The 25,044-nt window shown below is 36.5% G+C and overlaps 1 protein-coding gene across 1 annotated transcript; it reads right to left on the bottom strand.

The window, feature by feature from the left end:
- Window positions 1-712: 712 nt before the first annotated feature.
- LOC128555854 (uncharacterized) lies at window positions 713-20,939 on the bottom strand. The gene is made up of 8 exons (XM_053539622.1): window positions 19,584-20,939; window positions 17,077-18,993; window positions 14,452-14,868; window positions 12,735-13,154; window positions 11,818-12,234; window positions 6,937-7,392; window positions 3,333-3,755; window positions 713-2,713 (listed from the first exon to the last, which is right to left on the bottom strand). Exons 1-8 carry the CDS (start codon window positions 20,937-20,939, stop codon window positions 2,246-2,248), a joined length of 5,874 nt encoding a protein of 1,957 aa, XP_053395597.1. The 3' UTR covers window positions 713-2,245.
- Between the last annotated feature and the right edge of the window lie 4,105 nt (window positions 20,940-25,044).

The raw sequence follows: 25,044 nt of genomic DNA, 5'->3' as shown, positions 1-25,044 counted from the left end.
TCGACCCGTTCGAAAAAAAACTACCGCGAGCGCCTTTAAAACAAGTTCATTCAAATATTGAAGAAAAGAAAACAAGACTGCTAACGCCATCCCCACTCAGAATTTACCAGCCTCTTTCAGTAACGACAAGTAATAGCAATAGAATGTTTTCAAAAAGTACAGAAATACATTTTTGACAAGGTAGTTAGTGATGCAGAGGGACCAGGAGAATACACTTAAAGTAACAACTATCAACTATGAAGGACGTACAGACATTTGAGGTTAAAAACAATATATATAAAAAAAGTTTGATGATGTTGTTTAAGAAATGGAAGAACGCAATCTTAAGACGGAATGTTTGTCTTTTCTTAAGTTATTAGGCAAACAAGAGGGCCAAGATGGCTATATATCGCTCACCTGTGTGATAGTATGGATTATTTTCAAACAGCATAGCTCAAATTCTATACAGACCATGAACAGGTTACATGCAATCCACTTTGCAGATTTTGCTAAAATGTGACCTATGGTGAGTATAATGTTATCAAGGTTTTACAAAAGTTATCGTGAGCTAAAAAACAATGGAAGGTAATCTGACATAAATCAGTCCAGAGGTTTCTAACTTGATCATCTGAGTACCCTGATCACACATATGAAATTTCAAATCAGTCTTGTCAGAAGTTACTGAGAAATATCCATTCAAATAAAGATATATTAATATTAAGTAACAATAGTCGATTGTTAAAGACAAATCTTAATATTTAAACTAGATTTACAAGAATATCTACACGTTCACATACAATGATAAAATCACAACGTCTCTGTTAATAGAAATAATACATATATTTACATGCAATATCCTCCACGAAAAGTAATTATGGTCCGGATTTGATTTTACAAGTGTAATTCGCAATGTGAATAAAATTCAGAGCCACTGCTACGAAACTTTGAGTTAAAGGTCAATGGAGTTGGTTCAATTTCTGCAGCAAACCTACTGTTTGGCTATGAGGAACAGGAAAAAAGAGTGTTTCTCAGGTTTATGAGCGCAGGGACTAGCCAACACCCTGTAAACTCGTCTACAGTTTTAAACAAGCTAAAATTCCATTTTAACACTGAAGGATCAGGTCTGCCACTATCATTATTATTAAAACCTTGGCTCGAATTCATTGAATCTAATGTTCTCACAACTTAAAAATTATCAGATCTCTGTCAGGTAAATCATCTACACCTTGTATATTGTATAAAATCTAAGTTATCAGCACAGCGGCTGTTAAAGTCACCACTTACATATATACCTTTATCTTCTTTCTGAAATTACTCACATAACATATTATCAACCATTTGCATCAATCTGTTGAGTGGAGTTTTCTTGTGGTAAATAACCAACACAAATGTAATCATTTTTCATTGAGTCTAACTTACTGACTAGCTTAAGCCACAAAATACCTTCAAAATCTTCACAAACAATTTGAACATCAAATGCGTCTAGTGGATCTGTTTTAATCAGAAAAACCCTAACCCGCCATGCAGAGAAACCCTATTTTGCCCAAGACAAAAATTGTCTGTTTTTATTAATGTTCCATTTCTTGAGATTCCAGAACCCACAAGACAGTTCCTATCTTTTTTTCCTAGCATTCCCCAGTGCTTTCTATTGTCATTTGATCTGGCATTCTTGCGTAGCTTCCTGACCTTCTCCAGTTGCCATTGTTTTTATCCTCCTAGTTCCTTTTTATCGGGGAATTCACGTTTCAGCCCAAATATATAAATAATTCCAGTCGTCTTCGACGATGAATTGCTCAAAACCAATACTTAAAATCTATACGTTTTAACACAAAATAAAACAGTTCTTCTCAATGTCGAATTCTTAAAACAATAAAATCAAGTTTATTTTCCTCGTGCTCTTTGCCAGACCGACCTGTTGGTGTCACTAGTTTTATAAAGTTACTGCATACTGTCCTATTGAGTTTCCTGATATTATTTGAAGAAACATATTCGAATTCCACTCTTAAAACATGAAATATATCTCCTTTTTACATGTCATATGACAATATATGTATGTGTTTGGTCTAAATGTTGTAGAAGAAATAAACTACACTAAAGGAAATACCCCAGATATGGAGGATGAAATTATCCTTTGCTTCCCTTCAAGGGATATCATTTAAACTTGCTGATTTGAAACAAATTCACTACAACTTCATTAACTGCTTTGGTACTTTATTTGTTCACTTGCTCGTAAAACAACCAAAACAGACGGAATCATGTTTTTTTTTCAGTTGTGCTCAAAATCGTATGGCAAAAATATGTCCCTTTCCTTATCGTTCCTTGATTTATTCCAAGCATAATTGTATCTGTCCAGTAGCTTATTCTCAGTATCATCAATATTGTTAGTATGTCTGAATCTTACACAAATATTATAACCCCGTGATAAGGCGTCATCAAAACGTTGCGGTTTGTGGGATCCATTTTTGCAATAATCTGTTAATCTCTGTAATACATTTTCTGCTTTCCCAGCATACACGACTATGATGCGATGGTTCTTTTCAATCCTCAGTTCATATACTCCTCTTTCATATATGACAATGTCTTTCAAATTTTCGTCTGTCAGACGGTACCCTGTGTGGCCCGGATCACGCCTTATCCAACCCGATGTGTTACTGTGTGGCATCATCAATTGATCCCACTCAGACCAGTTATGACCGGGCACAGAGCTGTCATCCACTTCCTCCCTCTTTGTCCGCTGTAATGATATAAAGTAAATGAACGGTCGAAAGTGTTATGGTTATTTAAATGAATGCATATGGTACACTTCTTATAAAGATTAGTATGTGCCAGCACAATAGCCTTTAAGTGACACCGGTGTTTACCGTTGGACAAAGTTGTGACAAAGCAGGTTAGAGAAGACATCTTTAAAGTCACTAAAATAAATATTCCTTGAAAGAGAATGTTGTGTCTGGACATAATATATTTCAAAAAAAGTATATATACCTCGGTAACTTTAATATACGACAAAAGCACACGCACACACGCACAAACACACTTCACTGTCGGTCTACTGAATTTAATAATTGAAATTTACAGTCTTCTTAACAATGCTCATATGTCTGGGATTCGTTGGTCTCCATTTTCTTGAATGAAAATGTCACCACAAAATCAGGAGAACGTCACAATCAAATCAAGGAGACAAGTTCTTCAGAGCAGATCCGAATCCACCATTTTACGGAAGCGGTTTGACTTTGTTGTGATTTATATCTTAAAAATTGTATGGTGAAACATTTGTATTTTATTTTATGTTAAATAATTTCCTTATAATAAACCAGGCACTTATTAGTTTTATTTTACACACTGGTTCTACTTACATACAAAGGATTCCAAGGATACTCATATCTGTCCACTAAATTTTGTTCAACTTTTGCAGCGTCCTCCTCAGAGTGAACGTACCTGTAGCGAACTAAAATACTGCAGCGTTTGGCTAAGGCATCGCTTATTTGAAAAAATTTGTACGAGCCATCTGTATAAATTTTACAATACTTTTTAATCTCAGATAAAACTTTTCCTTTTCCAACTTGGACAACCTTGTCTCGGACGGGTTTTTCGACTGCCAATTCAAACACGCCATAATCATCTCTGAAAATGCCATCAAGGTTTTTCACTTTAAAACCGATAAATCTTTCATCCCGCCATTCCCAGTCTTGTTCCACTTCTCCGGGTTTCATTATCTTTGACCATTCAGACCATTCTCCTGGCAGGTTATTGTCATAAACGTCTTCTCGCTTTGATCTCTGTCAAATAGAACGGTTTTCATAAGACAACTCTGCAACTCTGAGGTCAGACTTGTTCAAATTTAAAATTTGAATAAACCCTGATCATGATATACTTAGCAAATAAACAGAAAAGAACCGCTAGCTTTCACTGGTAAAGGTCAAGTAAAAATTTGTTTCCACTCCATAACTTTTATATACATGGATTTTTTTTTTTTTTGCAAAATACAAGCAAATGTTCCTCGTGACCAGTTATATATTGCATACATGACCCATGCTTGGTGGTCAAAGGTCAATGTCACTTTTGAAATTATAGTAAAAGTAGATTTTGAACCTTAGCTTCTAAATGCATTGAATCATTTTTATATACACTGTACTGCTTATGTTACTTGCATGACCCATGCCTACCAATCAGAGGTCGAAGTTTCTGCTCCGTAACTTTTAATTGCATTGAGGGATTTTTCATTACTACACAGAAATGTCCCTTATGATTAGATTGTGTGTCGCGCACACGACTCACAGTTGTTCGTCAAAGGTCAAGGTAACTATTGAAGGTCAAGTAAAACTGTTTCCGCTCCATAACTTTTATGTGCATTGATTTGTTATCTTAATACTGCACACAGTTCACAAATGTTCCCCACAATGTGTCGCGTACAGGATATATGCTTGTATGTCAAGGTCACTATTGAAATTTAAGTAAAAATAGTTTTTGTTTCTAAGCTCCTAAACGTCTTGGACTTCTTTAGTCCTGACACTGTTGCCAACAATCACCAGGGACGAAAGGTAACAAAGTTGTCCACCGGTAGGGGACTTCTGTATTGCCACTGCAATAGTCGGTCAAATTGTCAACTTTGGAGATTATCGGACACAATCACAACTTTGATGACATGTTTGCGTTTAGAAGAAATCAATTATTATAATTTAATGACAATTTTGACAATTATTAACATTTACCCTGTTAATTTCTAAAATGCACTGGTCTATCATTCGATTTGGGCAGTACCATTTATCATTCGAAAGGATGTTTACTGAAAATATACTGACTGAACAGCAAACAGTGCAGACCTTGATCAGCCTGCACGGATGTGCAGTCTGATCTTGGTCTGCACTGGTCGCAAAGGAAGAATCACTTGCCGCCAGCAAGTTAAAGGTTAAAAAAGGTTAAAAGTATATAGTTTCGAATATATGGTCAAATAAAATGCATAGGTCCATGTGCATATTTTGAGATAAATGCCCGTTTATAAAGCAAAATCCTTCATTATTGATGGTATTTTTTTAATTATTCCAAGAACACTTATTTTTATTATTATTATTATATTTAACATCTAGAAGGCTAGTTATAAAGCCAGTTTTATTAGTTTACAGTTGAACATTATCTTTCATCTGAAGCATGTTTAAAATTTGTATATGCCGAACCAATGTTATGCGGATAATGAATTCCAGTGTACCAAACGTGCAGAACTATATTAATCAATTGTTATCAAAAATGCATACCACTGAAATTCAGTTAATTAGACACGCTAATATTTGAAACGCAAATGGAAAAACTGTTGCAATGAAAATACTATAATAGTACAACTGTTTTTCAGTGAATTTCTCGTATAATATTGTTCTTACCATCAACGACATTGCATTGGTGCCTTATCAAGATATAGAATATATCCATACAGCTGTGACTTCTTACTAAATGACAAAACTCCTAGGATCAGATCACTTTTTGAGTAAACAAAACAGTGCATCGGGTAACGAATTATTGTAATTAAACTGTTTATATCCACGGAAATAAAACAATATACAGTGTAACTTCCGAAAACCGGACCTTCTGAAAACCGGAAACCTTTGAAAACCGCACGAAATTCAAAGTCCCATTTTTTTCTGTTCTTATTTCTATATATTTTTAACTTCTGAAAACCGGAACTCCCGAATTCTGAAAACCGGACGATTTTTGAAGCACCGTTTATATTTTAACACTAAGATTGACTTCCGAAAACCGAACAGCAAAATTTTTGCTGGATTAAAAGTGTCACCTGATAATCCAAAAAAAATGTGTCAACATCTTCTTTTGTTTATCTGTTAGCGGCACGTGTTTATTTTGACACGCTATATAATCACAATGATCATCTGATGCAAAAGTAAGGAAGTAATTAGCGTTTATTTTCATTTGTATTCAATTTATGAAAACATGAAGAATTAAATATCTTACGTGTTAAAACCTATCTTAATGTTTGAATGAAAGAAAGATAGGTGTTTTAAATGATTTAGTTACATCGATTTAACTATGCATTATCAACATTAATAAAAATTTAATGTTGACAACTCAGGACTCCAAAGATGGTAAAATGTAAGTGGAAAATGTTTGCATAAATGCTATTACTAAAGTTATGTTGTTTCTTTTTATACTTGTTATTTATGTATTTATTATCCTTAATGTTTGTAATTGATTATTAATTAATTAATTAATTTCTTTATGTGAAATTGTAAAATTAAAAAAAGATAATAATCTCCTTCATCCTAAAAGTAGGAACACATAACTCTTTGTGCACCATGTCCACTTTGCCTACAGACTTCCAAACTTCTGAATTCCGGAAACTTCAAAAAACCGAACTTTTAGGCTGGTCCGGAGGTCGTTCGGTTTTCGGAAGTTACACTGTAGTATGTTGGGTTAACAAGGTATTCTATGTTTAATGTAAAATGGGAATTTAAACGATTACATTTTTGTTTGTTTTTCGCCGAATATAAGGAAAAATTAAATGTCTTATCGCCGTGTATATTATATCTTTGAAATGTGAGCAAGGTAGTATCTGTTTTTGTACTTCGTACCGTAATTACACTACAAGTGTGAAGTTAGCAATAGAGCAGTAGCAGCCGTGTCACTGATGTTGCTGTTGAAAACAGAGCAGTTACAAAAGTATTACTACCGGTATTGTTGGCAGTTTTAGCGGTAGCAGCATGCTACTGTTGGAAGTTATAGTTGTACGAGACACAAGAATGTTTTTGCTTTTTTTTTTTTGCTGCTTTTTTTTTTGCTTTAAATTTCATTATTGACTTTTGAGTTTAAATAATTGCTGTTCAGAAATTAAACAACAACACGGCAATAGCATGTTTAACTTTACAAGCAAAAGTCGGCAACTGATAACACGTAGCCTGAAAGCGCTGAATAATCTTTATAAAGATAGACAAAGTAGTTATAAATTATACTTACAATCCAAGTGTAGTCGTATCTGTCCAATAACTGACGATATAGATCTGTTGCTTCTTCTAATGTATCATTTTCTGTATAACAGTAACGGAAAGAAATACATTTCCCTTCCTTCAATGTTTGATCAATTAGTACAGATTGCTTTGTCTTGTCACACCGTGTCCTCACCTCTGTAAGTATATTTCCTTTACCAATGTAAACAACTGTGTCTAGCTTGTCACGGATTTTTTCTCCGCCAGTACCAGATGTGGCAAAGTGGGGATGATATCCCACTTTCATTTCAAAAATGCCATATTTTTCCTCAAATAATTTTGCATAGTTGTTAGGGTGGTAACCTTTGCTTGCATCTTCATTTTCCCGTTGTGTCCATCCCTCTCGAATCTGTGGTGTCATCATAGTGACCCAATCTGACCAGTTTCCCGCAATATCCTCATCGTCAATGTTCTCTCGACGAGTTTTCTGCGATAAAGGATAGCACAATGAAATACTGTTGCCAATTTAAGTTGAAGGTGTGCTTCAGTATGTTTTACTGGTACAGTTTTTACAAATGTACAAATATTCCATACCTTTCCTTTACATGAAGACCAAAATGTACTGAATTGGAATTACAAAGATTTGCAAAAACAAGAAATAAAATTAAGAAGACAACCTCCTGAAATTGGAACAAGTTAATGTCAGGCGATCTAGATGGGTCACATGTGTTTCCCCTTTAATTCACAAAAGCTCAGACCTTGCTTAGAAAATTTAAAGGTTTGTTTCTTTGTTTATTTTTAGTTTAGAGCCGTTTTTTAAACAGTATTTCACTTTTTTAACAGCTGGCAGTTAACATCCCCAGTGTTTCTGGATTCTTCACCAGTACAAACTTCTTCTCCACAAGAAACTGCAATCTTCCGCACATGAATCAGTGGTGGAGGACAAATGATTTAAGACACAATTTCTTTTATCAAATCGTCTCAGAAAACATACACTTAGCCCAGGGATCGAACTCACGACTGTGCTATCCGTAGATCTGCGCTCTTCCTATATACTGAGCTAAGCGGTAGGTCTTTAAAAGGTAAGGGTAGATTTCCGGAAGTACAGAGCATAGCAAACACAACCAGAGCCATGCATCGCAAAATATGCCTGCAAAATTAGAAACTGTAGCGGAATGATATAGCAGACGGGTTGCTTCAAAAACCCAACAACAAGTACATTTTATTTATGTTCAAATGCAAAAATGGGTAAGGTGTCAGAAAATGGGATGGATGTACCCAGTTTCCATAGACTAGTCTGGCTACCGACTAGATAATCTTTTTTTTCATCATTTCTCCTCATATATTCTGACCGATCTTTCTGGACTCTGATAACCATTGTTATGAGAAGAAAAGGGATATAAATAAACAAAATTTGAATAGCCTCAGGGGTTATCATCTGTGAGCAAAATATAGAGAGTGAACACAGACTTACTATAGAACCCCCCCCCCCCACGACTCACACACACCCCCACCCCCCACAGACACACATACAAGCACGTGCAGGACAAGTAGGACAAATTAACAAAGTGGGGCACCGCTAATGCATCTGTTTAAAAACCGTACGGGGGCATGGGTACGAGTCCACCAGTTCTAGAATCCTAACGATTTCTGTACAATCGTAGCGTTTGGTCACAGTACCTACGGGCCCCGTACGATCTTTAGAGGATGCAGTCGTAGGATATCCGTACGGAGGGCAGTACCTCGTACAGTGCCCGAGGATTCGTACGGCACTCGTACGGTGTCTGCACAGTGTCCGTGCGACAAGAATAAATTAGTTTGGCGACGTTTGAAAAAATTCTATTTTCGATCATAGGATATGAGTACAGACATCGCAGACAAGTCATGCGGAGCTCGCAAGGAGCCCGGTCATACCTCGTACGATGCCGTTGGCGCTTGTACGGTGTCCGTACTGTGTCTCTGCGACAAGAATTAACCAGTTTAGCGACGTCTGAAAAATGTCCATTTGTAGCTTCTCAGCTGATCTAACGCCCTGCGAGCCCTGTGCAGACATCGCACGTTCCCGCATTGTGTCTTTAATATGTATGGACATCGTACGTTGACCCTGCGATAGTCATGCTAGCAACAGCAAACTCGCAGTTTTTCACGTGTGATGCCCGTAAGAGCTCTTCCAGGACAAGTGTGGTTCCCGAACGGGACTATTGCGAGCTGCTCCCGACTTCGAAAATCTCTACCACCTCGTAAAGAACTCGGGAGCTCGGTGAAACATTTTCACAGTTTCCGAGTCCTCTACGAGTTCAAACTAGAAATGTGTCCATGGGACACAGATGCCCCCACTACATGACAAAGGACACACATTTTTTCCTAGGTCAGGGGCCATAATTCCTACAATACTGAATAAATCCGAAACCCCAGGTGCACAACTGCACATGCTGACCAACATTCCTGTAAACTTTGGTGACTCTAGGTCAAATACTTTTGGAGCTACGTGCGACACAACATTAAAATGACCAATATTTACTAAGTCAGGGGCCATAACTCCTACACAACTGAATGAATCCGGACGCGAAACCCCAGATGCACAACTACACATGCTGACCAACATTCCTGTAAAGTTTTGTGACTCTACGTCAAATACTTTTGGAGCTAGGCGCGACACAACACTAAAATGACCAATTTTTACAAAGTCAGGGGCCATAACTCCTACACGACTGAATGAATCCGGACCAACATTCCTGTAAACTTTGGTGACTCTAGGTCAAATACTTTTGGAGCTACGTGCCACACAACATTAAAATGACCAATTTTTTACTAAGTTAGGGGCCATAACTCCTACACAACTGAATGAATCCGGACGCGAAACCCCAGGTGCACAACTACACATGCTGACCAACATTCCTGTAAAGTTTTGTGACTCTACGTCAAATACTTTTGGAGCTAGGCGCGACACAACATTCTCGGAATGACGGACGGAAGAAAGGACGGACGGACGGACGGATGGAAGGACGGACGGACGGACAGACAAGGGCAAATCTATATGTCCCCCCCTCCCTAAAGTGGGGACATAATAATCCATACGATGCTCGTTCGAGTCGACGATGTCCGTACGGACGCCGCACGAGTGTGCCAAAATTCGACTGGAAATCTATTCGTACCGAGCTCGCAGCCTTCTTGTGACCAGCATATAATAACCCGGTCACAAGAACGATACGAGCTCCGTACGAGAAGGTTTTCAGTCGAATTTTGGCAAACTCGTACGGCGTCCGTTCGCAAATCGTTGACTCGTACGAGCGTCGTACGGATTGTCTGAACTCGTAGAGGACTCTGGAACTCGATGAAAATGTTTCACCGAGCTCCCGAGTTCTCTATTAGCTCGTAGAGATTTTCGAAGTCGGGAGCAGCTCGCAAGAGCCCCGCACTGGAACCGTACCGACATCGAAAGAGCTCGTTCGGGCATCGCGATGTCCGCACGGGGCTCGCAGGGCGTTACGATGGCCGTACGGGTTCGAAAAAAAAAAAACAACTACGGACACCGTACGAGTAACGTGTGAGCGCCGTACGAACCCGCGAGCACCGTACGAGTAACGGTCGGCTCCTTATGAGCTCCGCATGACTTGCCTGCGATGTCCGTGCGGATATCCTACGATTTCATCCTCTAAAGATCGCATGGGCCCGTAGGTACTACGATCAGACGCTACGATTGTACAGAGATGGCAAGGATTCTTTTTGTGAACTCGTACGATTTTTTCAAACCGTACGGACATCGTTTTGTGACCGAGGCATTAGTGACGGTTGGTAGCAAACAAAAGCCGTGAGCTCCAGCCAGTATAGTGGGTACTTAAGATTACTCATAGTAAAAGGAATAAAAACAGCCGCGCCTATAAATGCTCAATGATTCTAAGTAATCTGAGACAGATTGCCTATATAAATGGTATCTGGCTTTGAACGACTTTGATTTGATACTATCAGAATAAACTGTGGATAAAATATCATTTTATTCATTTTAAAGAACTAGTAGAATTGACACTTTACGTTTTCTGACATTATTTATTGTACTATTTATTTGACCTGTCACAGCTTGTTCCCGGCTTTCATTATATTCTGTTCACACCTCTATAAGATTAACATGAAAGCCAGAAACATGTTTTGACAGTTCAAATAAATACTAGTAGTACAATATCAATATTATACGTTTGACCTATCTCTACAATATCTACGTTAAAAATAAATAAATTTACTTGTCTAGATCTAGAACTATTCTTTATTCTGCTAAAATATATAACAAGTTATTGAAAACAACACTGCAGGCAAAACTGTTTATGCGTTTTCTATTTAATGAACAAAAGACTGGCAATGACTTATTTCGTATTCTGACACGACCTGATTCATTTTCCTATTCAACAAAGAAGGCTGAAAGTTGTGTGTAATTTTACAACAATTCACTGTTCTGACGTCATAATTATTACATCACAGCATTAAACGGCATAGCGGCGCGTTGGAAAAGAAACCAACAAAAACAGTCAAATATTTGATGGACGTCGTTAAGAATATGCTAGAAAATCTATGGTAACGTGTTAAAATCGAAATAATATATCTCATTTAGTGATTTGCTCTTGAATAAAATCAGTGTTTGTCGTTCAGATGCGTATCATTACATCACTCGGGCTGCGCCCTCGCGATAGATCTGATTCCTTCGCATATGAACTCCAAACAATGATTTCTTTCAACGACAAACCACAGGATGAGATATATTACATCTTAAGTATTACGACGTTAGGATGGATGCTTTAAGTGCGATTTTTCTGTTTTATTAGATCTATTCAAAACTTTTAGGATCATTTCTGTTTTCATGAATATCATAGATAGAAGCTATATGATCATCTAGATCTACAAACAAATTGGTAACACTTACGTTCCAAGCATAATCGTATATAGACAATAGCTGTCGAAGAACTGCTGTAGCATTTTCCTTGCCATTGTTAGCGTTGACATACTGATATCGTACTGATATATTGTAGCCTTCGTCCAACGCCCGGTTGATCATAAGTGATCTTTTATATCCGTCACTACAGTATCTTTGAAGCAGTGTCAATATCTTCCCATGTTGTACATAGATGACTTCCTTGCTGTCACCTCTTGCTATCTGAAGTTCGAAAACCCCAAACTGGTCCTGAAATAAAGCCTCAATGTTGTTATATCGGAAACCACCGTTACTGCCATCCCGTCTTATAAAACCGTCTGTCTGACCAGGTACCATTATGAGTTTCCACTCCGTCCAGCTTCCCATAACTTGCTCATCCCTGATATGTTCACGTTTTGTCTTTTGTTTCTGAAAAAAAATAATGATACATGTAAGAACGGTCTGCATTTAACTTAAACTAATCATGAACAATAAACTGTAGCTCGGTGGTAGGTTTTCATTTGAAGTTTTTAGCACTGTTAAAATTAGACTTCATCTAATATACGGAACCATCTCTAAATTATAGAAATATGAAAGGACAAAAAAGAAAAAGAAAATCTTAAAATATTTTGAAAGTATAGGAAGCATCTAAGCAAACTAATAACATACACGGGTTAATTTAGTTTGTTTATGAGCGGTAATGAACTATAAGAAATCCCTCTTGCCCCAAGCACCGCCTTAAGCGGAATTCTTTTAAAGTAAAACTGAATTATCTAAATGATATCAAAGGACCAAAATATAACACTGGGTGCCGCCACGCGGCATTTACAGACAGCTGTTGTGATAGCTAATAGAATCCGTGAGAAGATCTTTTGGATACATGGAACGCAGACAAGCAAAATAATAGCAGACTCGGATTGAATACTCACATGCCAGTTATAAACATATCTTTCCAACAAGATCGATTCCGCTACTTGTGCTTCTTTTTCCGCCCCAGACTTTGCATAACAACATCTTACAAGAACTCCATACCATTTATTTAAGACATCATTTATCTGTGCAGATTTGGATGAAGAACTATCGCTGCAATACTTTCCAATCGCTGTCAGTATCTTCCCATATTCCATCAACACAACGCTTGTATCCCTTGTGTTTAGGTTTACAATTGCCATTTCAAAAACACCAAACTCGTCTTTCATCCATGTCTCTAAATTTGTACATTTGTATCCACAATCCCTTTTAACCCAGTCGTTTTCTGCTGCACAATCCACAATGGGAGAAATAACTTGTATCCATCGACCCCATTCTCCTGGTAAACGATAATCATCAACATCATCTCTGCATTGTTTCTGCAAAAGAAGTTATCATTCAGAAATCAAATCATACGATATCATTATTCTTTCACTGGTTGTAGGTAGAGATGGGAATTTCCGGCCTTGAGGGTAACTGTTAAGGCGATAACGAGGATCTGCCGAGTCACCGCGAAAACAGTTACCCTTCAACAGGATATACCCATCTATACCTACAACCAGTGATAGAATCTTTTTTCTTGCATACCATATTCAAGAATTAATAATAAAAATAAAATCAATTGGAAGGCTGTCTTTTTTGAACTTCTTACAGCAGCGTATTTAAACAAAGCGCGGGAAACCAAACATCCGTAAACAGGAAAGACGTAATGACGTTTCAAAGACAAATAACAATGTTAAGTACCGGTTTTGTTTTATCAGTTGCAGCGCAACGTGATGAATTTTTGATAAAATAACGTTTTTTGAATCGAGAGATATACTATCGGGAACAAAGAGGGACTGGTATTGGATTTTTATTCCGTATAAATTACTACATAAATCTTTTACATAGATGTAGTTCGTAATACGTCATTAACAGCACGAGAGTCATCTCACACCCCGGGGTGTAAGTTGGATTTCATCAGCACAGGTAAATATACTGGAAATTCCCGTTTTGGTATGCAAGAGTTTGTCATATTACCCCTTCTCTTCAAAATGAAAACAACAAAATTTATCAGGCACACTTAACTGAACAGAGTGATATGACAACAGAAAAGTGCAAAGAAGTCCAAATACCATTGATGCTGCCATGTTTTGACAATCGCAGCTTCCTGATCAAACTCTGGTACCTATGATTACTGCGTGGTGCGATTGACGGCAATCAGGTATTATCTCATAGGGCAATTCTTTCAGCTTGATTGATTGGTCCGATATGTACATTTCGTTGCATTTTACACAATATATTCAACAAAAGTTAAAAAAAAACATGCTTATTCCAGTCTGCCATACTCCGGAAAAAGCAAATTGATTAACAATTATTTATTACACCACTATAAGAAAATACATTTAGACAAGCAGTAGGAGGAGTGTTTTGATTGCTTAAACTTTTATACGATATATAACTGACTTTCAGAGCTAAATGAACAAAATATCTGCATAGTCATAATACAGACTAACCTGTCTGTAAAGACCACTCTTGGGAAATGAAAAAATTTACTCTATGGTACATTTACCCAGAATATGGTCAAACGGGAAGTGAAAATAGTGGTCTTTATAAGCAAGTTTTATAGTAGTGGCCTTATTCGAAGGTGGTCTTTATCACAGGTATGACTATATCTTTAGCTAAAGCGCTACTTACATTCCAAGCGTAGTCATGATGTTGCAGTAACTTCGTTTTCTCTTTTACAGCTTCCGCCTTACTTGTAACACAATAATACCGTGCTTTAATGCTGTAACCATCTCGCAGTTTATTATTGATTAATATTGACTTCTGAAATCCATACCTGCAATGTCTTTCTAGAAGTGTAAGTATTTTTCCGTCTTTAACATAAACAATATTTTCCACTTTAACAGACTTTTCTGTTGGTTTACAAACTGCAAATTCGAAGAGTCCATATTTGTCTTCAAAATATTGCGAAAGTTTCTCAAGTCTGTAACCTATATCACGTTCAGTCCATCCCTTACCATAATTTTCTGCGCTCATGATCTCCTGCCACTTTTTCCATTTTACAGGTGGAACACAATCATCAAGCTGAGCATTTTCTCTCGTCATTTTCTGAAAACAATTTAGCAATATGAGCAGACTGAATATGTGCCATTTTTATAATGTTTATAAATCTGTTAAAATATTGTAAGGGTGTTATTAATTAAAAATTGTTAGTAGAACTAAAAATCGTTTTATCTCATCTATAATTATTTAGACAAAAAGAAAACTGTTATATCTATGGTGGCATATTTCTGCATTCACTTAAGCAGGTAGTTTTCGCGAAAATTCGTAGTTTTCGTGAAAATTTAAAAACTTTTCACGAAAAGAATCTCTTGTTCTATCCCAGCCGGCATGACTAGACCGGTCCGATATAGGTATAATGTCGGAATGTCGGCAAAATATGCCGATGTAGGGCCGACGCCGGGCCGTTGTGAGTGAGTGAGTTAGCTTTTACAGCGAATCGACACAAAATGATCATATATCGCCGAGATCAGACCGTTGAACTGCCGCAAGATATTGAAATCGGTAGATCGATATCAATCAGTGTAACTATTTCGTAAGTCGGATTGACATCAGGCCGATATTGGATTCTCTAGTATAGCTATATTTTTCAAAATATTATTGATAAACGTGAAAAAGTAATCTAATTGTATATGTGTGCTAATTTATTAAGCAAATATGATGTATGTCAGAATTAATCAAACTAGGTTCCAAACAAAATTTGTAGACGGTATTTATCAAAATTTTATCTATAATAAAGGGAGGTTATAATTAAGATGCATTTTTATTTTATGTAGAATGCCGCCGTACAAATATTTATATTTACAAAAAATGAAAATATAAATATGTTTAAAATTCTAATTGAACAATTTTAATAGTGTTAAGAATATATAGAAAACTTACGTAACTGTATAAAACATGTAGTATATAGTTGTGAAAATTATTATATAAATAAAATCAAATAACCATCATACAAATGATGCGAGGCACATCTGTTTTCAAGTAAATTCGTCTGAGAATTTATAAAGTGTATATTTGAAGAAAAACTTTGACGAAGCACTGCGTGTCACACTATTTCGCGACAACGATATGACCTGCCAATATCGGGCCGATATCATTTTGATGTTGGCCAAATATCGTTTGCCAATGTCGGACCGATGTCATTATGATGTTGGCCCGATATCGTCTGCTGACGTCGGGCCGACATCATTCCTATTTGCAGCCGATATTGAAGCCGATATCGGGCCGTTATAGACAACGACGTCGGTTTGATATCGGGCCGATACAGAATGCTGGCTGGGAAGTGAAAAATATTCCCGATATTGCCAACTACTGCATACGATAAGAGATACGGCATGAACAAAAATAATAAAGGGAGTTAAAAAAAATACGTTGATTTTGTAACCCATCTGTATGGTGGCATATTTCTGCATACGATAATCATAAAGTTTTCATGAAAAACAATACTTTTTGCGAAAATTTGAACAAACTTTCGTGAAAGTAGGAGAAAGTTTTCGTGAAAGTTTTATCTGGTTAACGAGACAATATGTCAAAGTAGTGCCCTGAACTGCTTAAAGATAACCCAATAGTCCCCTCTACGGAATGAAGTGTGTAATACCCACCTCAATCCCCGACCACCACCCCTAAGAGTATCTTGAACTTATAGATATTTAATTATAACATTCAGATGGGTTTCAAAATGAACGTATTTTTTAACTCCCTTTATTATTTCTGTTCATTCCGTATTTGTAATGCAGTAGTTGGCACTGTCGTGAATTTTTTCCACTTAGAACAAGAGATTCTTTTCGTGAAAAGTTTGTAAATTTTCGTGAAAACTCTGTACATTTTCGTGAAACTTATCTGGTTATCGTATGCAGAAATATGCCACCATACATCTGAATGTTATAATTAAATATTTATAACTTTAAGACACTCTTAGGGGTGGTGGTCGGCGATTGAGGTGGATATAACACACTTCATTCCGTAGAGGGGACTATTGGGATATCTTTATGCAGTTCAGGGCACTATTTTGACATATTGTCTCGATAACCAGATATTTTCACGAAAACTCCTACTTTCACGAAAGTTTATTCAAGTTTTCGCGAAAAGTATTGTTTTTTCGCGAAAGTTCATAAGATTTTCAAGAAGACTTTATGATTATCGTATGCAGAAATACGCCACTATATATATCTAAATATTCAATATCTTTACATGATGATTAACCCAATAACTGATATGCTGTGGTTCATAATTGCTAACCTTATACACATTCTTTACCTCTTTTCTTGTCCAATCCCATATTGTAGAGCCAGGAATTCCAAGATCTTTGCCAACTGATGCAATTTTTTCGCCTCCCTTCACTCTTTCCAAGGCTTTTTTCTTTACTTCTGGTGTGTACCCAATTCGTTTCACACCCCTGGTACAGATCATTCTTGCGTTTTTGTCTGGCAAATTCAATTTATGTGCCAACGATGTATTCCCAGTTTTTATACTGTCAGTTATGGAACAAAGTCCTGAGTTTTCATCACTTGAACAAGGAGAACGAAACACATCACACCGTTCATTACTAGTTGCATTGTTATTTGATTGCTTTGAATCGTTTTCAGGTTCGTTACATAATTGTTTATTTGGTCGCACGTCCTTTGACTTGTATAGTTCTCGCAACTTCTCCCCTGCTTTTGCTATCCAGATAGAATTGTTCGATGGAGAAGTGCTAGGAGTGACGTATGTTTTCTCTCCTCGAGGACTGCAATTCACAATCATTTGATCCGTTTCTTTGTATTTTTGTTGTTCTGGACTTTTTTTGCTGCAACTATTTGCAGTGACATCTTTTTTTCTATCCATTTGCTTCTTTGCCATTTCATTGGCACTTTTTGATCCCTCTGGATATTTAAATTTTAAGACATTTGTATGTGTCATGCTTTCTGTCAGCATATATTCTTCTTTTTTCTTTCCTTTATTGAGGGGTGCGGTAACTGTGGATTCTGTACGACTGGGAGATATACTGTCTTTTACCGCACACAGGTTTCCATCAAGATTTTCTACCAGTGCATTAAATTCCGTCATTCCATTGTTTTCATCGAGCACAATAGGATATGGATGTTTTGCAGTAATAAATGTTTCTGGCCGATTTTCGTTGCCATCCGCTGTAGGAGGCTTAGCTTTTTTTAACCAAGTACTGATGGTCGATGGAGGGATGTCCATATCTTTGCTAACCGTTGCAATTTTTGCCCCCGTCAAAACTCGTGCAATTGCAAGCTGTTGCTGTTCAGTAGAGTATTTTTTTCTCTCTGGTTCAGTCTTTTTTTGCACTTCATTGCACATATCAATATCTATTTGCTTCTCTTTTTCATCATTCCTGGTATCATCGACAAAATATGGATCATTCAAAGAAGATGTACTGACAGTTTCGTTTATGTCTTCGTTGTCGTCCACGGAAGGAGTGTTATTTTTGTTTAACCAAGAAATAATGGCCGATGGAGGAATATCCATATCTATGCTTACTGTTTCAATTTTCGCCCCTGACAAAACTAGAGCAATTGCAAGCTGTTGCTGTTCGATCGAATAGTTTTCTCTCTCTAAGTTATGGAAGGCAGAACTCGACGACTGGGCATGATCAGTAACTGACGGCGTCTTCTCAGATGTATTAATAGGAATGTTAAATTCTTCACACTGGTTCTCTTCGCCATAGTATAGCAGTTGGCGATCAGACATCATTTTCGAGCGATCAGTTTGCACCTCAATATTGTTTCCACTGACACTTCCTTGTATCATATTGGCAAGTTCAGCTGGTAAGTCACCATTCGATTTTTTAATCCGAATTTGTTCTTGAGTACTATCATGTTGTTCAGCACCATAGTTTACTCTCTCTTTTTCTATATTATTAAAGGAGTGAATTGGTGATGCATATTCATTGTCTAGGTCAGCCGACCGGTGTACTGTTTTATTCATAGTAAAAACAAATCGCTTCTCAATTTGGTCTGTTCTGTCTTTGTTTGATTTAGTTGTTGATAACTTTTCTCGGTCTTTTTGCATCCAAGTCGCGAGTGTAGATCTTGGAATTTCTAGATCCTGTGCCACTTTATCCTCTTTTTCGCCATTCCTGACACGTTTTACAGCATCATTTTTAAAGTCTTTAGAGTATCTTTTTTTCGGCGATACGTCATCAGACATTTTGCAAATGTCATACAGTACCTGAAAAAAAAAAGTTTCAAACCATGTGCTACTTGAACGCTACATTTACAAATACCATAGCTTAACGAAAACGGCGCTAAAGCGTTTTCGATAGACACCAAAATTTAAAGTATGAATTTTTCTTGGTACAAAACTTGTCATTCCAAATCATGCGAAGACGTCAAGTCATAAATATACTGCTAAAGGTCTGCTAAGTACTAATTTCTCATAAAGAAAAAACAAGAGAGCCCTGAATGCTCATTTCAATTAGTTTTTACCTCCAGATTTGTATTTAATGCGGCACAAATTTCATAGAGACAAACATTTTGGCCATGTTTTATGTAACTCAGTTAGATGATTATCCAAGTTATATCAATGATTTGATATTTATATATTTTATAATGATCATTCTGTTTTCTTGTAAGTGTAAAATAATAAATCAATATCTGGAAAAATAAGGTTGTTGAAGAACTAAATATCATTTATTACTCTTATGATAGCATAGACGTTTTTTTTATAATATTTAGATACTTCAAATATTTTACCAGATGCTTTATCCAGTAACACATATACTACGGTACATAATTCTTTAACTTGTACGTATAGTTTACCTCATTTTTTATCCAGTCCGATAATGTAGAATAAGGAATTCCCAGATCTTTGCCAACTGATGAAATTTTTTCGCCTTCCTTTACCCTTTCTAAAGCGTTTCTCTTCACTTCTTGCGTATATCCAGTTCGCTTTCCTTCACCAGTACGAACATTATTTGCTTTGTCTTCTAGCAAATTCGCCTTATGTGCCAACGATGCATTTTCAGTTTTTATACTGTCAGTTCCTGAACTTAGTTCTGAGTTTTCATCACTTGCTTTCTTTTCTTCTTTGTTTCTCTTATTACCAATAACTGAATCCGTTTCTTTGTATTTTTGATGTTTCGAACATTCTTCGCTGAAACCGTTTGCAGTGATATCTTTTGTTATATCTGTTTGTTTCTTTGTCATTTCATTGGCACTTTTTGATACCTCTGGATATTGAAGGTCATTTGTATATGGCATGCTTTCTGTTAGCATATATTCTTTTTTCTTTTCTTTATTGGTTGGTACTGTTGATTCTGTAGAACTTGGAGATATACTGTCAAGTGTCATACCCAGGTTTCTATCAGGCGCAATATATTCCGTCATTTCATTGTTTTCACCGAACAAGACAGGATATGAATGTTTTGCAGTACTGATAATCCCTTGTCGATGATCGTTGCTATTCGCTGAAGGAGAGTTACATTTTTTTAACCAAGTTCTGATGGTCGATGGAGGGATATCCATATCATTGCTAACTGTTGCAATTTTCTCTCCTTTCTGAACTCGTGCAATTGCACGCTGTTGCTGTTCAGTAGAATATTTTTTTCTCTCTGGTTCAGTCTTTTTTGGCACTTCATTGCACATATTCACATCTATTTGCTTCTCATATTTATCATTTCTTTTATTATCGATAAGATATGGATTATCTGAAGTTCCGATAGTTTCGTTAGTGTTTTTGTTGCCGTACGCTGAAGAAGTGTTATTTTCGTTTAACAAAGAAATAGGTGTCGATGAAGGAATGTATATATCATTCAGTCTTTTAATCCGAATTTGCTCTTGTGTACTTCCTTGTTGCTCAGCACTATAGTTTTCTCTCTCTTTTCCTAATTTATTGGAGGAGTGAATTGGTGATGCATATTCGTTGTCTAGTTCAACCGATGGTTGTGCTGTTTTGTTCACAGTCAAATCGAATTGCTTCTCTGTTTGATCTGTTCTGCCTTTGTTTGATTCAGCCGCTCGGTCTTTTTGCTTCCACGTCGCGAGGGTAGTTCTGGGGATATCTAGATCCTGTGCCACTTCGTAATCTTTTTCGCCATTCCTGACACGCTTTATAGCATCATTTTTAAATTCTTCAGAGTATCTCTTTTTCTTTGTCGGCGGTACGTCATCAGACATTTTGCAATGGTCATGTAGTCCCTGGAAAAATAATTCATATTTTGAATCCATGTACAGCTTAAATGGTACATAAACCATATAATTATTTGACGAAAATGGTGCTTATACCTTTTCGATTTAACATTAGAAAGTATGAATTTCTTTTGAAACCAAACTTGTCGTTACAAATCACGAGAAGACTTTTAAGTAATAAATACGCTGCTTAAAATTTGCTCATACAGAAAAAAATAGCTTTAACAATAACTATTTAAAATATGTATAGAATACGCGTAGGCCTATGCATTTTTATCTCACCTGTCACATGGTGACAAGGTGAGCTTTTGTGATCACCCTTCGTCCGTCGTCCGTCCGTGCGTGCGTGCGTCCATCCGTCAACAATTTGTTGTCTGTATAATAGTGGTTTCATTTATGATTTTATTTTAACCAAATTTGCACACAACTTGTATCAACATAAGGTCTCGGTTCTTTTCTTGAACTGGCCAGATCACATTATGGGTTCCATAGTTATGGCCCCTGAAAGAGCCAAAATTAGCTATTTTGACCTTGTCTGCGCAATAGCAGCTTCATTTATGATTTAATTTTTACCAAACTTGCACACAACTTGTATCACTACAAGATCTTGATTGCTTTCTTAAACTGGCCAGATTAGGGCTGTCATTGATTGGGTCTTAGGCATATCGGCAATACCGATATATCAGAAGACAAATATCGACGATACATCGATATATCGATTATTAAATTAGTTTAACGACCTATTTGTTCATATGCATACTATATACCTGCATGTAAATGCTATTTTTAGTTTTATTGCCTACTTTTCATATTTCTGTTTGATTGTGTTGTATTTGTATTTATAAAATAAAAGAGAAAAAAATAATAACATCTTTCATTTTTATTTTGCCTTCACTTCTTTTTTGCATTTATCCAAATTTACAACTGTGTGAACTTAAGTTGTTTTTTAGGGTCTGAGTGTTTATTTGGATAGTTTTTTTTTTCTCTGTAAAATATCGATTTTTGAAAATGGGAATCGATAATCGATCGACAAAAATATATCGTTGATACATCGATATCGTTTCTATCGATGACAGCCCTAGGCCAGATTCCATTATGGGTTCCAGAGTTATGGTCCCTGAAAGGGCCAGAGTTAGCTATTTTGACCTTGTCTGCACAACAGCAGCTTCATTTATGATTTTATTTTAACCAAACTTACACACAACTTGTATCACCATAAGATCTTGGTGCCTTTCTTGAACTGGCCAGATTCCATTATGGGTTCCAGAGTGGTGGCCCCTGAAAGGGCCAGAATAAGCTCTTTTGACCTTGTCTGCCCAATAGCAGTTTCATTTATGATTTGAATTTAATCAAACTTGCATAAAACTTGTGTTACCATAAGATTTCGGTGCCTTTCTTGAACTGGCCAGATCCCATTATAGGTTTCAGAGTTAAGGTCCCTGAAAGGGCCAAAATTAGCTATTTTGACCTTGTCTGCACAATAGCAGCTTCATTTATGATTTGATTTTAACCAAACTTGCACACAACTTGTATTACCACAAGATCTTGGTTCCTTTCTTCAACTGGCCAGATTTCATCATGGGTTCCAGAGTTATAGCCCCTTAAATGTCCAAAATTTATTATAATTACTATTAACTTCACAGGCTTTGGTACATAGGTCAGTCTGGAAACTTTGATTGGCATTACAGTGAAATAAAACATGTATTTCATTTTCAACACTATTCCTACAAAAACGACAAAGACGCAGATTTCAGGAATATTCTCATATCTACCCGTTTCTAGTTTTAGAGGTGCAACACCACATCTAAACTTGGCAAATGCGGCTTTATGTTTAGATGGAATAAAAGCACTAACATATCTTTCCGGTACAAAGTCATGTTTAAACATTTTATAGGTTCTCAGCTTATTTCTTCCTCTACCAGATGGACCAGAATCACAGTTAATAGCTTCTTTCAATGAAACAATAAACTTTTGCATGGAAAAGTTGCAACCCTATCACAAAAATATTTAGAAGAATTATTATTACAGTTTACAAGCATATCTGACAAATTCATATCATTCATATGTTTTCGTTCTCAAAACTCCCAATTTTTACATCCAGAGTTACTCTTAGTATTACAATAAGCAAAAATTTTATGATTAACTCTATCATTATCAATTATACTAATTCTATGCCAATGTTGTGCAACAGTCATCCATTGTTTAACAACTGGAGGTTGCCAAGCAAGCTCCCCATATACAGCATTATTAGGTGTATAACGACCAACTCCCAAAACAAAGCGCATTTCTCGCAACTGTATAGCATTGATACATGAATAAGTTCCCCAAATAGAAGCACCATATGAGACAGCAGACGTATATTTAGCAATCAATAAACCGAGTGCTCTACCAGCACTTTGTGCAACACATTTGGCTGTGACATTAAAATCTTATAATTCATCCAGCAATAAACCAAGATATGTGTATTTGGTTGTTGCCTGTAGACTATGATTGCCACACATAAATTTAAATGAGGTTCTTTCAACTGACTGAGGTCTAAAATGAACAATTTGACTTTTTGAAGGATTAACTACCATACTATTTAAATCACACCAGGTACTCAAAAAATTCAGAATAAATTGAAGGTCATCTTCTGTCTCTGCTATTAAAGTCTTTAATACTATATCATCTGCATACAACAGAATGCATATTTTGTCATTATCAACCATTATACCTTTATTTGCAGATTTTATAGACACATCTAAGTCATTTACAAAGATATTTAAAAGCAGAGGGGATAAAGAACAACCCTGTCTAAGACCACATTGTACATTGAACATATCAGTATATAATCCATTAATTCTAACACATGAAGAAACATTACTATACAGTGATTTCAGTGCTACAATCACCCCCAATACCAATATTTGAACTAGACAGTTTATTCCATAAAATACTGCTATCAACAAGAGGACCATGATGGTCCTGAATCGCTCACCTGTCCCCACATGAACTGAGTATGACATTGTTTTTTCTATTATTTGACATAATAACCTAGTTTTTGAGCTCATGTTACCTAGTTCTGAACTTGACCTAGATATCATCAAGATAAAAATTCTGACCAATTTTTATGAAGATCCATTGAAAAATATGGCCTCTAGAGAGGTCACAAGGTTCTGCTATTATTTTACATAATGACCTAGTTTTTAAAGGCATGTGACCCAGTTTTGTACTTAACCTAGATATCATCAAGGTGAATATTCTCACCAATTTTCATGAAGATCTCATGAAAAATATGGCCTCCAGAGAGGTCACAAGGTTTTTCTATTTTTAGACCTACTGACCTAGTTTTTGACCGCACGTGACCCAGTTTCGAACTTGACCTAGATATCATCAAGGTGAACATTCTCACCAATTTTCATGAAGATCCATTGAAAAAGATGGCCTCTAGAGAGGTCACAAGGTTTTTCTATGTTTAGACCTAGTAACCTAGTTTTTGACTGCAGTTGACCCAGTTTCAAAGTTGATCTAGATGTCATCAAGATGGACATTCAGACCAACTTTCATACAGATCCCATGAAAAATATGGCCTCTAGAGTGGTCACAAGGTTTTTCTATTATTTGACCTACTGACCTAGTTTTTGCCCGCATGTGATCCAGTTTCAAATTTGGCCTAGATATTATCAAGATGAACATTCTGACCAATTTTCATGCAGATCCCATGAAAAATATGACCTCTAGAGAGGTCACAAGGTTTTTCTATTATTTGACCTACTGACCTAGTTTTGGACCGGACGTGACCCAGTTTAAAACTTGACCTAGATTTCATCAAGACGAACATTCTGACCAATTTTCATGCAGATCCCCTAAAAATATGACCTCTAGAGAGGTCACAAAGATTTTCTATTATTTGACCTACTGACCTAGGTTTTGACCACAGTTGACCCAGTTTCAAACTTGATCTAGATATCATCAAGATGAACATTCTGATCAATTTTCATGCAGATCCCATGAAAAATACGGCCTCTACAGAGGTCACAAGGTTTTTCTATTATCTGACCTACTGACCTAGTTTTGGATCGGACGTAACCAAGTTTCGAATCTGACCTAGATA

Source organism: Mercenaria mercenaria, chromosome 3, assembly GCF_021730395.1.
Source record: "Mercenaria mercenaria strain notata chromosome 3, MADL_Memer_1, whole genome shotgun sequence".
In the NCBI taxonomy this organism is placed as follows: domain Eukaryota; kingdom Metazoa; phylum Mollusca; class Bivalvia; order Venerida; family Veneridae; genus Mercenaria; species Mercenaria mercenaria.
This window is presented reverse-complemented; position numbering and strand designations above follow the sequence as displayed.